General features: G+C 39.3%; 1 protein-coding gene across 1 annotated transcript in view; it reads right to left on the bottom strand.

The window, feature by feature from the left end:
• Positions 1–3903: 3903 nt before the first annotated feature.
• MYO5C (myosin VC) overlaps positions 3904–13515 on the bottom strand; it is an 82962-nt gene continuing 73350 nt past the window's right edge. The window contains exons 37-41 of the mRNA XM_087821401.1: positions 11713–11863; positions 10789–11071; positions 7544–7718; positions 6966–7046; positions 3904–5559 (exon numbers count right to left, since the gene is read on the bottom strand). Of these exons, the coding sequence (XP_087677527.1) occupies positions 5407–5559; positions 6966–7046; positions 7544–7718; positions 10789–11071; positions 11713–11863 (843 nt within the window). The 3' untranslated portion in view covers positions 3904–5406. The remainder of the gene's footprint in view (positions 5560–6965; positions 7047–7543; positions 7719–10788; positions 11072–11712; positions 11864–13515) is intronic.

The following is a 13515-nucleotide window of genomic DNA, read 5'->3' as shown; positions in this document are numbered from 1 at the left end:
CCACGGCCCTTACCATCGAGCCAGCACCGTCAAGCTGCTCTGCTTTGTCACCACAGGTGAGTCAAAGAGTGCAGAAGGGCCTCCCTCCCGCCAGAGCCTGGCCATGCTGCCCCACTGCCCAGGCGGCCAGTCACAAGGTCGCGCTGAGGACGCCAGGTAATAGCATTAGGAAGGTGAGCCGTGCATCTTTCAGCAAGGGAGCAATTCCAGTGGATTATTCCAGCATTTGCGCTTCCAGAAGTAGGTCAGAGACAGAGCGTCCAGCCAGAAAATCAGGGAGGTTAAGAGACTTATCAATTCTGGGGAAGAGGAAAGGAGCTCTGGACAGTGGCAACTGCGGGAACTGAAGGCGAGAGGAACCGAGGGACCAAGTGGAGAAGGGACTGGAGGCGGCCGGGAGTTATGGAAGATGAAGAGAGAGGCAGAAAAAGTTGTCGATGTTCCAAATCTGGATAGAGACATGTTTTCCTTCCCAAACGAAATTTTTTCAAATTATAAGAGCTGCCTATGTTCATTATAAATAAATGGAAACAGAAGAACATGAAAAAGGAAAGTTGATCACCTACATGCTCTAACAACTGATCTCTGTTAGCATGTTAGGTTTTCTTCTGGTAGCTCCATAAATGAATGTGTGTACCTTTTTAAAAATTAGAGTTATATGCCATCTATAATTTTCAACTTCAGTTTTTTGTTTAACCTTGCTTTTGTCTTCACGTATCATTGCATATTCTTGGAAAACACCATATTTTAATGGAGACCACAGGTTTTGAATCATAGCAACCTTAAAACATGTCACATAACTAGCATTTTAGATCTGGTTGGTTAGACATGGGTAAGTTACAAACCAAATTTGAAAGATTATAGTATTTTAAAACCGTAAATGTTATACATGGTTATTGTAGAAAGTTTGGAAAAATTCAAAAAAGGCATAAGGAAGAAAATAACACTGATAGTCCCACTGCCCAGGGAGTCCTCTCCACATTTCGGTGTACACAAGAATGGGTTTCTAGAATGATTTGTTCATGTATACTGTTTATAGTTTTATATCCTGATGTTTTTCATTTAGTATTTACATCATGAGCTAACTTTAATTTTAGTATATTCTATTGTGCTTGTTGCCAATAATCCTTTTTACAGTGAGAGAACCTTTTACAGCTAGAGCAAAAGCTTCAATGAGCATTTTGACATGAAAAAGATTAAAATGTCCCATGTTAGCAAGTATTGATGTGAAGTTGCTCTGCAGAAAAAGTTCATAGACCTCAAACATGCGTCAACCACAAAATTTCTTTGAAATGTTCCACCTAAATATATGGTTTAAAAATTACCAATCTCCCCCCCCCCACACACACACATTTTAAAAAAAGAGTTAATGCCAAAGATAGAAAGTCAAAAGTGAAAGTCCCCATTGCTGGCCCTACATTCGCTCTCCTTGTTTAGATGGGTTCACATTCTTCCAGACTTTTCTGACACCTAGATAGAGCTTTGTTCACTATACAAAAGGGGCTATTCACTATTTGTTTTTTTCACTTAACTTATTCTGTTAGTACTTCAGGTCTATCTGTTTTTTGGTAATAGCTTTAGTTTATTCTGTAGTATGGAGTATCACAATTTATCAATAACCAATCTCCTATTGTTGGATATATAAGGTATCTCCAATTTTTACTTTCAAAATAACGCTTCATTGACCCAATTGAGAATGGGCAAAAGAACCCTTGTAGTTTGCTGGTGGGGATGTAAAATGGTGCAGCTGTGGACAATAGTTTGGAAATTACTAAAAGTTGAACAGGGCTGTTACCATATGAACCAGCAAATTAACTCCTGGGTGTATGCCCATGATAACTGAAAATATATGTTCACATAAAAACTTGTACATGGATGTTTGTAGCAGCATTTAAGCCAAAAAGTGGAAACAACTGAAATGTCTAGCAACTGAGGAATGGATAAACAAAATGTGATATATCCATACAGTAGAATGTTATTTGGCAATAAAAAAGAATCAAGTTCTGATATCTGCTACAACATGGATGAGTCCTGAAAACATCATGTTAAGTGAAATAAGCCGGCCACAGAAGGCCACAAATTACGTTTCCATTCATGTGAAATGTTTGAGATAGACAAATCCACAGAGACAGAAAGTAGATTAGAGGTTGCGGGAGGTGAGGTGAGGGTTGGGAGAAAATGCTTAATGGGTATGGAGTTTCTTCTCTGGGGTGATGGAAATACTCTGGAATTAGATGGTGAGTTCTTTGTTATGTGCATTGTATCTCAATAAAAATTACTTTTTAAATAAGCAAAATACTTGAGTAAACACTTCACAAATGCAGATATTTATATGGTCAATAAACATAAAAATCTCAACATCATTAGTCATCAAAGAAAAGTGAATTAAAATCACACTGTGATTTCACTACTTACCCACTAGTAGACCTAAAATTAAAAAATACTAACAATCTGAAGTATGGGCTAGGATGCAGACAACTGGACCTTCTTCCTTGCTGTGGAAAGTATAAATTGGTGCAAAAAAATAAAAAAAGAATAAGAATGCCATAGCAGCTTTATTCATTATAGCTCCAAACTGGAAAAACCCAAATGTTCATCATTAGTAGACTAGATAAATAATTTATGACATGTTCATAAAATAAAAAAGAATAAACTACTGGTAGACGTAACATTGTGGATATATCTCAGGTTGTTGTGACTAATGTTTAGTGTCAAAGACTCTTTCGATTCTATAAGCTGCACTCCGAGGCTTGTGTTGCTATGTTAGAGTGTTACCTGGATCAATTTTTAAAACTGATTAAATGATTTTAAAGATAATTAACATTTTCCCTGATACCAATACTTAATATATTTTAAAAATAAAACATTATTTCAAAAGAAATGTATGTGCATTGTAGAAAAATTAGAACATATAGATTAACAAACGTTGCCAGCCCTCACCTGTGCTCCCACCACACAGAAAGACCACTGTTAACACCTTGCTATGTATATACCTGGACACTTTTTTGAGCTCTTAAGAAAGCCTGAGTGTTCTAATTTAATGTTAGTACATACATACCTTCCACAGAGTTAACACTTGGAACTGATCAGCAGAAAGGCGAGAAGTTAGAGCTGCCAGCTCTAAGGTGCGAAAGGGATTGCAGCACATCCAATCTTCTTATCTGGGCATTACAGCCTGGCGGCTTCACTCCGCCCTCCTGCATCCCGTGTTCACTGCCCGGCACTCGCTGCCATTTGCATCATGTACTCACCCCTTGAGCCTCTTGCCCATCCACGACGTCAGGTGTCCTTGGAACCCCCTGTTAACCAGTTTCTTGGGCTTAGTTCTCTGTCTGCCCTTTGAGGAGGCAGAGTTCTCAGGTTTGGCCCCATGAATCCACGGCCTGCTCCACTGAGCAACCGTGACATTCACCTGTGGCTGGATGTTATCAGTACCTTCCGCATCCTCAGTCCCCATCGCACCAGCACCTCATTACTTTTGGCCACCCCTCCCACCTTCAGCCTTGAAGGACTGATCAAGCCTGTGGGGTGAGAGCCCCTCCCCCCTTTCCCATGCATACATTTCACAGCCTCTGCAGGTCCCCTCGTCTTGTCTCCAAACAAGACCCATTCCTTCCCAAGGCTGACCACCACCACCCCACCCCAAATCCTGCCACCTCCAGTAGTACTCTGCTCTTGCAGTGCCCTCCCCCTTGCCAGCACCAAGAAGAACGCAGGGTTGAGGAGGGTGTGGGCCTGCTCTCCAGGACCCCACAGGCCGGCAGGGGAGATGGGCAACATTATGGGCTTACAGCAGAGGGTCAGTGCTGTAGAACAGGCACAAACCCGAGTTATGGGAGCTGAAAAGGAAGCGAGATGGGCTCCTCGTGGCATAGGGAAGGCCTGGAAGGGGCATGGAGAAGGCCATGGTACGGATCAGAAACCTGGCCAACTCATTCTGGCATGGTCTGGGAAGCCCACGAAGATGCCAGGACTGAGGGCATATTTGCTTCCTCTCTAAGAATTCTTATGTACATTTTATGAGATATTATGTCTCTGCAATGATTCCAGCATCTTTAAGTATGACCTTAAAGAAAGGCATTAAAACTTGTGTACTTAAGAAAAATATAATCTCCTAGCAATTAAAAGAACCTGATCCAATTCATATGGGAATTTATTTCACTGATTAAAATATTACAAAGTTCTACTTTTTATTTCTTCATATACAATGTGTCTAAATAAACTACTCATAATATGAAAAGGCATTATTACATATTATTAGGACGTTGCTTCATAATCATGTATTATTTCTACTTGTAAGGTAGATGTCTATGTGACAGAATCACTCCTATTGCCTGTGACTCTGTTAGAAACAGAAGGGCTGGTTGGGATTCTTGGGATGTTGCAAAGGGCATTGGGGCCACAGGCCAAAGGCAAGGAGGGCTTATCAAATGACACTTTATGATCTGAGAGTAAGGAATGAGGAGGTAGGGGGACAAAGAATAATAAGTTTCCATAAAACTTGGGAAACAGACTTCTCAAAAGGAGGAAACTAGCATAATTCTTCAGTTATTTTTATGAGAAAATTTTAAAACATATTTGAATGGCTGATAAGACAGAGAAAATCATTTAGGTTGTCTTTTTAAACTTAGTTTAAAAAAGTTATTGTATGAAAAATGATGTTAAATATGTTGGCAGATGAAATGTAAAGAGATGTTGGGTTGACACAGAAGATGATGAATGGTATGGCAACTGAGCTTTAATAATATGTTGGTTTTAAATAGATACATACATAAAATACTTCACATGATTCATTTCAGATTGAATGTTCTCTTAAAAATTAGAGGGGATCTAAAATAATAAATATTTTTTATGCAGGAGCATTTTTAGTAAGAAGAGTCACTGGATCTGCAGTCGCCCCTCCCCCCCCCCGGCAAACAGGCATGGGGTGAGAGGACTTAGGGCAGGCCTCTGTGGCCAAATGGGATTATTTATTATTTTCTGGAAGACTCAGCCCTGGACCCCACTGTGGCTTCATAAATGTACTCAGGCTTCATATGATCTTTAGAAAATTGGGGAGATACTGCGTCCCTGGATCTTATGCTCCTCTGGGTGGAGCCCTGTCACAAGACAGATCAAGATGAAGAGACACCTGGAAGAAACTAGGAGCTGCCAGGAATTCTAGTAAAAGCCAGCTGAGATTCCAAAGCTAGACAAGGCCACAGCTGGTGTGTGTTAATTTTTGCAAAATGACAGTAGCAACACCATCACTGTAAGTGAGAGGAGATGTGGCCCATTTGGGAGAGTTCTTATTTTCTTTCTTAAGTCACACACTAGAGCATTTCCAGTTCCCATTAAGAAGCCAAATCCCTCATATTTGACCTTCATTTAGCTTTTGAGGGGAAGTGCATTTATTCCCTCTTCCTGCTATAGTCTCCGAAGAAAGCCCAGCTTGAAACTGCTGGGGATCTGGATCATTTCCAGAGCATGGGGGGAGGGTGTAAATGGAAACACGACTTGGAAGACATAGCTGGCATCCAACATCAGCTGTGCCGAGTCCTCGCGGCTGCTAAGGAGAGCCTGAAATGAGAACCAGGGGACGAATCAGGACACGCATGCATCCTGCTTCAGTGCCATCTGGAAGTCAGGAGTGAGGAAAACACACCTCTCTCCCAAGCAAAACCCTCCTTTCAAACTCATGTGAGGTAACACACAAAAGAGCTTTGTACTAGCACAATTCTAAGGTGGAATGGTGCGGCCAGGACTTCAGATCACCTCTCATGAAAAGTTCCTTGCTCTGTCTCACTCCAGAAGTCAACTTCCCACAGGACGGACTGACTAAATCGATCCATTTCCTCTTCTTATCTGTTCTCGTGGCACAGTTCTAAGCCCAAATGTGAGTGGATCTCAAGTATTAAATATTTATCATACTCATCTTTTTTTATTCAGTGATTTGCAAACGTTTTTGGTCTCAGGACCCCTTTTATACTCTTGAAAGTGATTGAAGACTCCAAGAGCCTTTGTGCATATGGGTTGATATTTACTGTATTAGTAATTACAGCAATAACTTAAAATGTGCTCATTCATTAAAATAACAAGAACAAACCCAACACATTTTCATATAATTTTATTTAAAAAATATATTTTAAGCCTGGCCGGGAGTGGCTCAGTGTTTGAGCATCGACTTAAGATCCAGGCAATCGGGGTTCAATTCCCGGTCAGGGCACATGCCCGGGTTGCGGGCTCAATACCCAGTCAGGGGCATGAAGGGGGCGGCCGGTCAGTGACTCTCTCATCACTGATGTTTCTATCTCTCCCTCTCCCTTCCTCTCTCTGAAATCAATAAAGATATATATTTAAAAAAAAAAAGAAAAGAAATATATTTTGGAAACAAAAAGATTAGTGAGAAGTGGCATTGTCTTATATTTTTGTAAATCTTTTAAATGTCTGACTTAATGTGATAGGTAGAATCTCAGATCTGCTCCTGCATTCACCCCATTGCGATTCATTATTTTGGTTGAAATATAAGAAAAAAAGGTTGGCCTCATAAAAACATGTAATTGGAAAAAGGAAGAATTTGCAAACCTCCCAAAAGGGTCTCAAGGACCCCCAGGGATCCTTGAACCAAACTCTGAGAACTGCTGCCCTAGTTCACTGGGGAAGAAACTTTCAAAATTAAAATAAGAAAGACGGGTACACAGGTCCCTGTTTCCACTCAGCCTCTGCTCAGCTGCATAACACTCAAAGGCTGGTCAGAAACAAGACCCACTGAGGGAATGAAGAATGTGAGTTATGTCTGGTGTTTTCATTCCCTTCCCACAGGGCCAACATGGGTTTTGAAAACCAGGGAACCTGACAGAGAAAGGTCCTGCTGCTATGTCTGGGTGCATATTTGGTGAATGTACTTTAATCCTGGATTTCTGTGATGTTATTAAATATCACTTTCTTACACTAAAAATTAAAAGGCACATTCTTAAGGATCTCACCTGTACTTTGCGAACAAAGGATGGAGTCACCCTTTTCTCGAAGTCGTCTATAGGCGTGTATGAATTCAGGATCTTTATGATCTGCAAACCATTCAGAAGATGGTGTTAGACCATGAAAAAGACAGCTCTGCCCATGAAATAACAGTTCTGGTAGCTTTGGGACAGCTGGGAACCATGGGTAGCTCTTTTATACTGTAATTGGGCTCTAGGAACATGTGCTATTCCTTTCCAAGAAAAGAAAACAAGGTGAGAAGAACATGGAAGGGAGCAAAGACAGATCACATAATTAAATGACAGTAAGACAGTTCTCCACTTTCAGCCTCCCCTTCCCCCAGCCCCCAGGCACATCTGTAAGTTTAGTGAGCAGGGAATGTGTCATATGCACTTTTGTGTTTTTAAGACCTAGAGTTAGTATTTTATAACTGTTTATTAGATAAGAGGGTGGGCTATGGGAGATGCTATGCTCCCCCAAAGCACATAGAGACTCAAGTGCACCTCATGGCTGGCTAGGCCAGAAAAGGTGACACTGATAAGGTCTGTTGGTGAAGATCAGGGAGACATTCAGCAAGCCTGGTTACCTGCACAGCAGACAGTGAGGTACAGCGTTCGTAGATCTCCTTGGCATCGCTATCTGTGGTCTTCTTGACCTGAAGCAACCAGGCTGCCTGAGACAGAGGTTCCAAAGTTTCCTTGGCCAAGCTGTTCTGCAAATTCTTATCTTTAAGCCATTCTTCTAAGTAGCTGATGTTGCACCTGGAGTAAAAACCAGAGGGGCAGAGAACAGTGGGTCATCCATATAGGACATGCTAGAGAAGGGTGCTGAATCCCCTAGTGTTTCATGAGAGGGTACCAGAGTTCACTGAGGGTACCAGCACCATGGGACAGCAGTTCCTTCATTTGTAACATGAGGGGTAGGACCATGATTCATTGTTCAAAGGATCATAAAGGTCTAGGGTGAGGGGCTGTAAGAACTATAAACTTTGGGGAAAATCTGAGCAAAGAACAACAACTGCAATAATTCATAAAATCAAGTAATCTATTAAAATAGTCAATAATAGCCTTGAAAATCTATTAAAGGAAAGGAATAGTGATATTTGAAGAAAAGACTTACATTGGTATAAAAACGGATTTCTTTTCCGTTTTTGAGATAGTCAGTATATGAGATAGTCAAGCCAGTATAAAATAGGCTTTGTGTTAGATGATTTTGCCAAACTGTAGGCTAATGTAAGTGTTCTGAGCACACTTAAGGTAAGCTAGGGTAAGCTATGATATTTGGTAGGTTAAGTGTATTAAATGCATTTCCCATTTATAATGGGTTTATCAGGATGTAACCCCATCGTAAATTGAGGAACATCTGTTCTTGGCATATAAAGAACCAAGAAAATCTCAACTCATATTTAAATAACAGATGTCCAACTCTGAGATAACACAGATGTTGGAATTACGTGACAAAGACTTTAAAGAAGCCATAATAAAAATACTCCGAAAAGTAAAGACAAACTATCTTGAAATAAATGAAAGGGTAGAAAGTCTTAGAAAAAGAAATAGAAGATATGAAAAAATGGAAATTTAGACATGAAAAATACAGTAACAGAAATAAAAGAATTCACTGAATAGGATCAATAGCAGAATAGAGACGGCAGAGGAAAGAGTCAGTGAATTTGAAGGGATCAATAAAGATCATCCAATCTGAAGAGCACAGAAAAAGAAAAAAACCCTGAAAAAATGGACTGAACTTTAGGGACCCATGGGACAATAATGAAAGGTCTAACATTTGTGTCATCAAAGTTCCAGAAGGAAAAGAGAAAGTATGATGCAGACATAATATCCGAAGAAACTGGAAATGTCCCAAATTTGGTGAAATGCACAAACCTACAGATCCAAGAAGCTCAGAGAATCCCAAGGAGGTTAAACCCAAAGAAACCCACACTCAGACACATCATAATCAAACTGCAGAAAATTAAAGACAAAGAAAAAAAACATTGAAAGCAATCAGAGAAAAACTATGCATTACTTGTATGGAAATGATCATTCAAATGATTGTGCATGTCTCATCAGAAACCATGAAAGCCAGAAAAAAGTAAAACATTTTTAAAGTGATGGAAAAAAAGGACTGTCAACCCAGAATGCTATAGCCTGCAAAAATATATATCAGGAATGGAGGTGAAATGAAGACATTTTCAGATGAAAGAAAACTAAGAGAATTAATTGTCAGTGGACTTGCTCTAAAAGGTCTACTAAATGAATTTCCTCAAGCAGAAGGGAAATGATATAAAAATAAGACTTGGGGGGAAAATGAGACTTGGAACTCGGGAATGAGGAAGGAATAACAGAAATGGGAGATAACTGGGTAAATATAATAGACTATTCTTCTCCTATTGAGTTCTTTAGAATGTGTTGGATGGTTTAAAACAAAAGTTACAACATTGTTTGGTAGTTTTTGATGTATGTAGGTATAATACACAAGACAACAACAACATAAAATGGAGAAGACAAAGGGACCTATGTGACGGTAAGTTTCTACATTCTACTTGACATGGTAAGATGTGGATTCTAAATAGCCTGAAAAAGTTATGTATGTATACTACAATTCCTAGAGCAACCATTAAAAAAGACAAAAAGATACAGTAGAAATGCAATAGGTAAATTTAAAAGGGTAGCCAAAAAATGTCAAAAAAAAAAAAAAAGATATCAGAGAAATAAAAACCAAAAAGGAAGAAATAGAAAACAATAAAATGATAGACTTAAATATAAATATATCAATAATTATATTAAATTAAAATGGTCTAAACACCCCAATTAAGAAGCATAGATTGTCAGGCTAGATTTTAAGAAAGATCCGAATATATGCTGCCTCCAGGAAACTTACTTCAAATATGATATAGGTAGATTAAAAGTAAAAGGATGAAAAATATAACATGAAAACACTAATCAAAATGATTGTGCAACAGATCTCTAGAACATTTTCATCTTGCAAAACTGAAACTCCATATGCATGAAATAACAACTCCCCTTCCCCTCTCCTCAGCCCCAAGGCAACATCATCCTACCTTCTGTTTCTAAGAGTTAGCTGACAAACTATGTTCTTTTACCACAATGGAACTAAACTAAAAATCAATAAAAGAAAGGTAACAAGAAAGTCCATAAACCCTTGGATATTAAACAGTATACTTCTAAATAATCTGTGGGTCAAAGAGTAAAACTCAGGGGAAATTAGAAAAGGCTTTGAACTGAATAAAAATGGAAATACAACATAACAAAATTTGAGGGATATAATTAAAGTAATGCTTAGAAATTTATAGCATTAAGTGCTTGTGTTAGAAAAGAAAGGTCTCAAAGTCGATAATCAAAGCTTCTACCTTAAGGAACTAGGAAAAAAGAGCAAAATAAATCCAGAGTAAGCAGGAGGAATGAAATAATAAAGACAATAACAGAAATCAATTAAATATAAAATAAATCAATGAAACAAAAAACTGGTTCTTTGAAAATATCAGTAAATTTGATTAAACTTTAGCAAGACTGACTAAGCAAAAAAAAGGACACAGATTATCCATATGGGAACAGAAGAGGGGATATCACTACAAATTCTGCAGAAATTAAAAGAATAATAGGGAAATATGAACAGTTCTGTGGGGTGGAGTGACGGGAGGAGGGGCTGCGCATCAGGTGGCAGGCACGCCAGGGTCTAAGAGTCATCTTGGACATCCTGCGTCCCCCGCCCGGCACTGCAGCTCCTGTGGAAGGGGGGCGGGAGTGCGTGGCCTCAGGCTTCATGAGCATGGTCTCCGGCAGCTTCTGGAGGTGGCGGTGGTTATGGTTTTACCTGATCTGCATCCCTTTCCTGCAGGAGCACATGTCCTTGCGCAGGAGGAGGCTGTTGAGCGTGACGGCCCCGATCAGGAAGAACAGCTGCTTCACAGCCTGCCGCACCAGCTCAGGGTCCAGGCCGTTCTGGCACATGGTGCTGTAGAAGTAGCTCAGCTGCTGCAGGACCGAGGTCATCGTGTAGGCGTCCGTGTCATCGATGCTGGACGACCGCTTGCGGAAGCCCGTGGGCTTCAGGCCGGAGATGCCCTGCAGACTCTCATACTCCAGCATGCCCGGCACTGCAGAGGGAAACGGGAGCTCCTCTCGCACACACAGTGGGGCAACCAGAGGGCATTTCTCACTGCCTGTATCTGTGCTTCAGGGGGTGTGGCATTTTCTACAACAGTTAGCAGTGGGTGTAGTTGTGACAAAGAAAGTAAGAGAATCAAGGACTGGGGAGCACCAGGCTGTATGGGGTGGATGGGGACAGACAGCAGCCCATGTCTGGGCTTGGAGCCTCTTCTTTCAAAATCACCCAAATGAGAGTAGATTAGCATAATAACTCATGGTCTGGAGCCATTTAAAGCCTAAAGTGTTTACATTTCAGAAAATTGAAGGAAGTATATAAGAATTTGAGAGGTACTTTCGGATTTCAAAAATACTTGACTAGGACCCATGATTAGCCGCATGAGTAGCAGCAATTTCCCAAGGTTTTCCATTCAGGGTCAATCACCCTTACAGAAAGAAAACTATGAACCATGTACTTTTATATATGTAATTGTTTCAAGCAGTCAAAGAATTAAAAAGTAGACATACACACAACTCAATATTCTTGGTTTTAAAATTATATTCTTTGTAACCACGCATTCCATACACCTGATTTATTTTTTAAGGTTTCAATGCTACTATAAATATTTTTGGTTATCAAGTCTTTTCTTACCTATTATTGGTTGAATGTTTTTTTCCATTATAATAATGAACTGATGATATATTCGTATGGCCACATCACTAAGAATCTGTCTGTATTCTGACAGGTCAAAATTGTTCAAGCAGTTCTTATTCTGGTGTGGACTATTATGCTTCATGAATTCCTGAAAGTAATTTTGGGCATATAAATATTAAAATAATATAGACATGAAGAAAATGAAAATACCTTCTCTACAAATGATATAATCAGCTTCTACTAAAATCCCATGCCTTAAAACTCAATGTCTGATTTGTATCAAACACGTTCTTGATGTTCGGTAGCACTTATGTTCTATAACTAACTAAAGGTCACTGTACTGCCTACTCCTCATATAAATATGTGCCCCCAGAACTGTAAACCACAGTAGAAACCCACTCCCATGGAAGCTCATAGAAAAAACTGCAAAGCACCCAAGGAAACAAACTGCTATAAGAGGTCAATAGATAAATGAGATTAATAACTTTATAATTACAGATTATAGACTAATCTGAAATATTATAAAATGTGTGTTATGGACTGACTGTTCATGTCTCCCACTGATCCCCAATTCATATGTTGAAGCCCTTACCTCCAGTGTGGTTATATTTAGAGATGGGGCCTCTAAGAAAGTAATTAAGGTCAAATGAGGTAGGCCCTCATCTGTCAGGATTAGTGTCCTTATAATAAGAGACACTAAAGAGCTCAATCTCTTTCCGCCCTCATGTATAGAGGAAGGGCCATGTGAGGACATAGCAAGAAGGCGGCCGTCTACAAGCCAGGAAGAGAGGTCTCACCAGAAACCAACCTTGCTGGCATCTTGGTCTGGACTTCAAGTCTCCAGAACTGAGAGAAAATGAGTTTCTGTTGCTGAAGTCACCCAGTCTATGGTATTTTGTATATAGCAGCCCAAGCAGACTAATACAATATGTTTAACATGTTCAAAGAGATAGAAGGAAAAGAAAACATTAAGAGAAGAATTGGACATCATGATAAAAGGCAGAGGTGAAAAAGAACCATTAAAACTTTAGAAATAAAAATATAGCAAATGAAAAGACAGGCTGGGAAAAGAGCATTGTACACATGGTTGAAGGGGGCAAATATAGAATCAAAAAGTAAATTCTGTTGTTAATATAATACCCTCTTCCATTAGTGTCTTACAGGTGCCACTTTTTCTTAAGTGGACGGTCTGTGCCCCCTCCCCATGTTGGTATTCCTTTTAGTCAGAGCTCGGATCTTCTTTACTTATTTCTCCTTTGTTTTATAGATCCAGTAGGAATACTTTTTTTTTTTTTCTCTTCACTGGGACAATTGGCTAGCCATGTGGAAGAAGATATGAGATCATTACCTCGCAAATTGATGTAGAATAGTTAACCACACCAATTTTGGATAGGTAAAAGCATAATTGTAAACTCTAAATTTGAATTATAAGAGTTTAGAAGAAAGTAAGAAGATATCTTCAAGATCTGAGAGTAGGGAAGACTTTCTTAACACATATAACATAAAAGGATAGAATAGATTTAAGTACATAAAAATTCAAAAATTGTGTATGGCAAAGGACTCCATAAAGAAAATTAGAAGACATGACACAATCTACCCATAATATATAAAGATCTCCATAAATAAGAAGAAAAAATCACCCCTACGGAAAAGAAAGGAATGGATGTAAGTAGGCAATATAAATGGAAACCCAAATGACCGATAAGCAAATGAAATGATGCTTGATCTCACTTGTGATCAAATAATTTCAATTTAAGTCAATAAGACGTTAATTTATGCCCATGAAATCGGTAAATAATG

This window comes from Miniopterus natalensis, chromosome 1 (genome assembly GCF_054644295.1).
Source record: "Miniopterus natalensis isolate mMinNat1 chromosome 1, mMinNat1.hap1, whole genome shotgun sequence".
Taxonomy (NCBI): domain Eukaryota; kingdom Metazoa; phylum Chordata; class Mammalia; order Chiroptera; family Miniopteridae; genus Miniopterus; species Miniopterus natalensis.
Note: the sequence above shows the minus strand (reverse complement) of the source record. Positions and strands in the feature narration are given on the sequence as shown.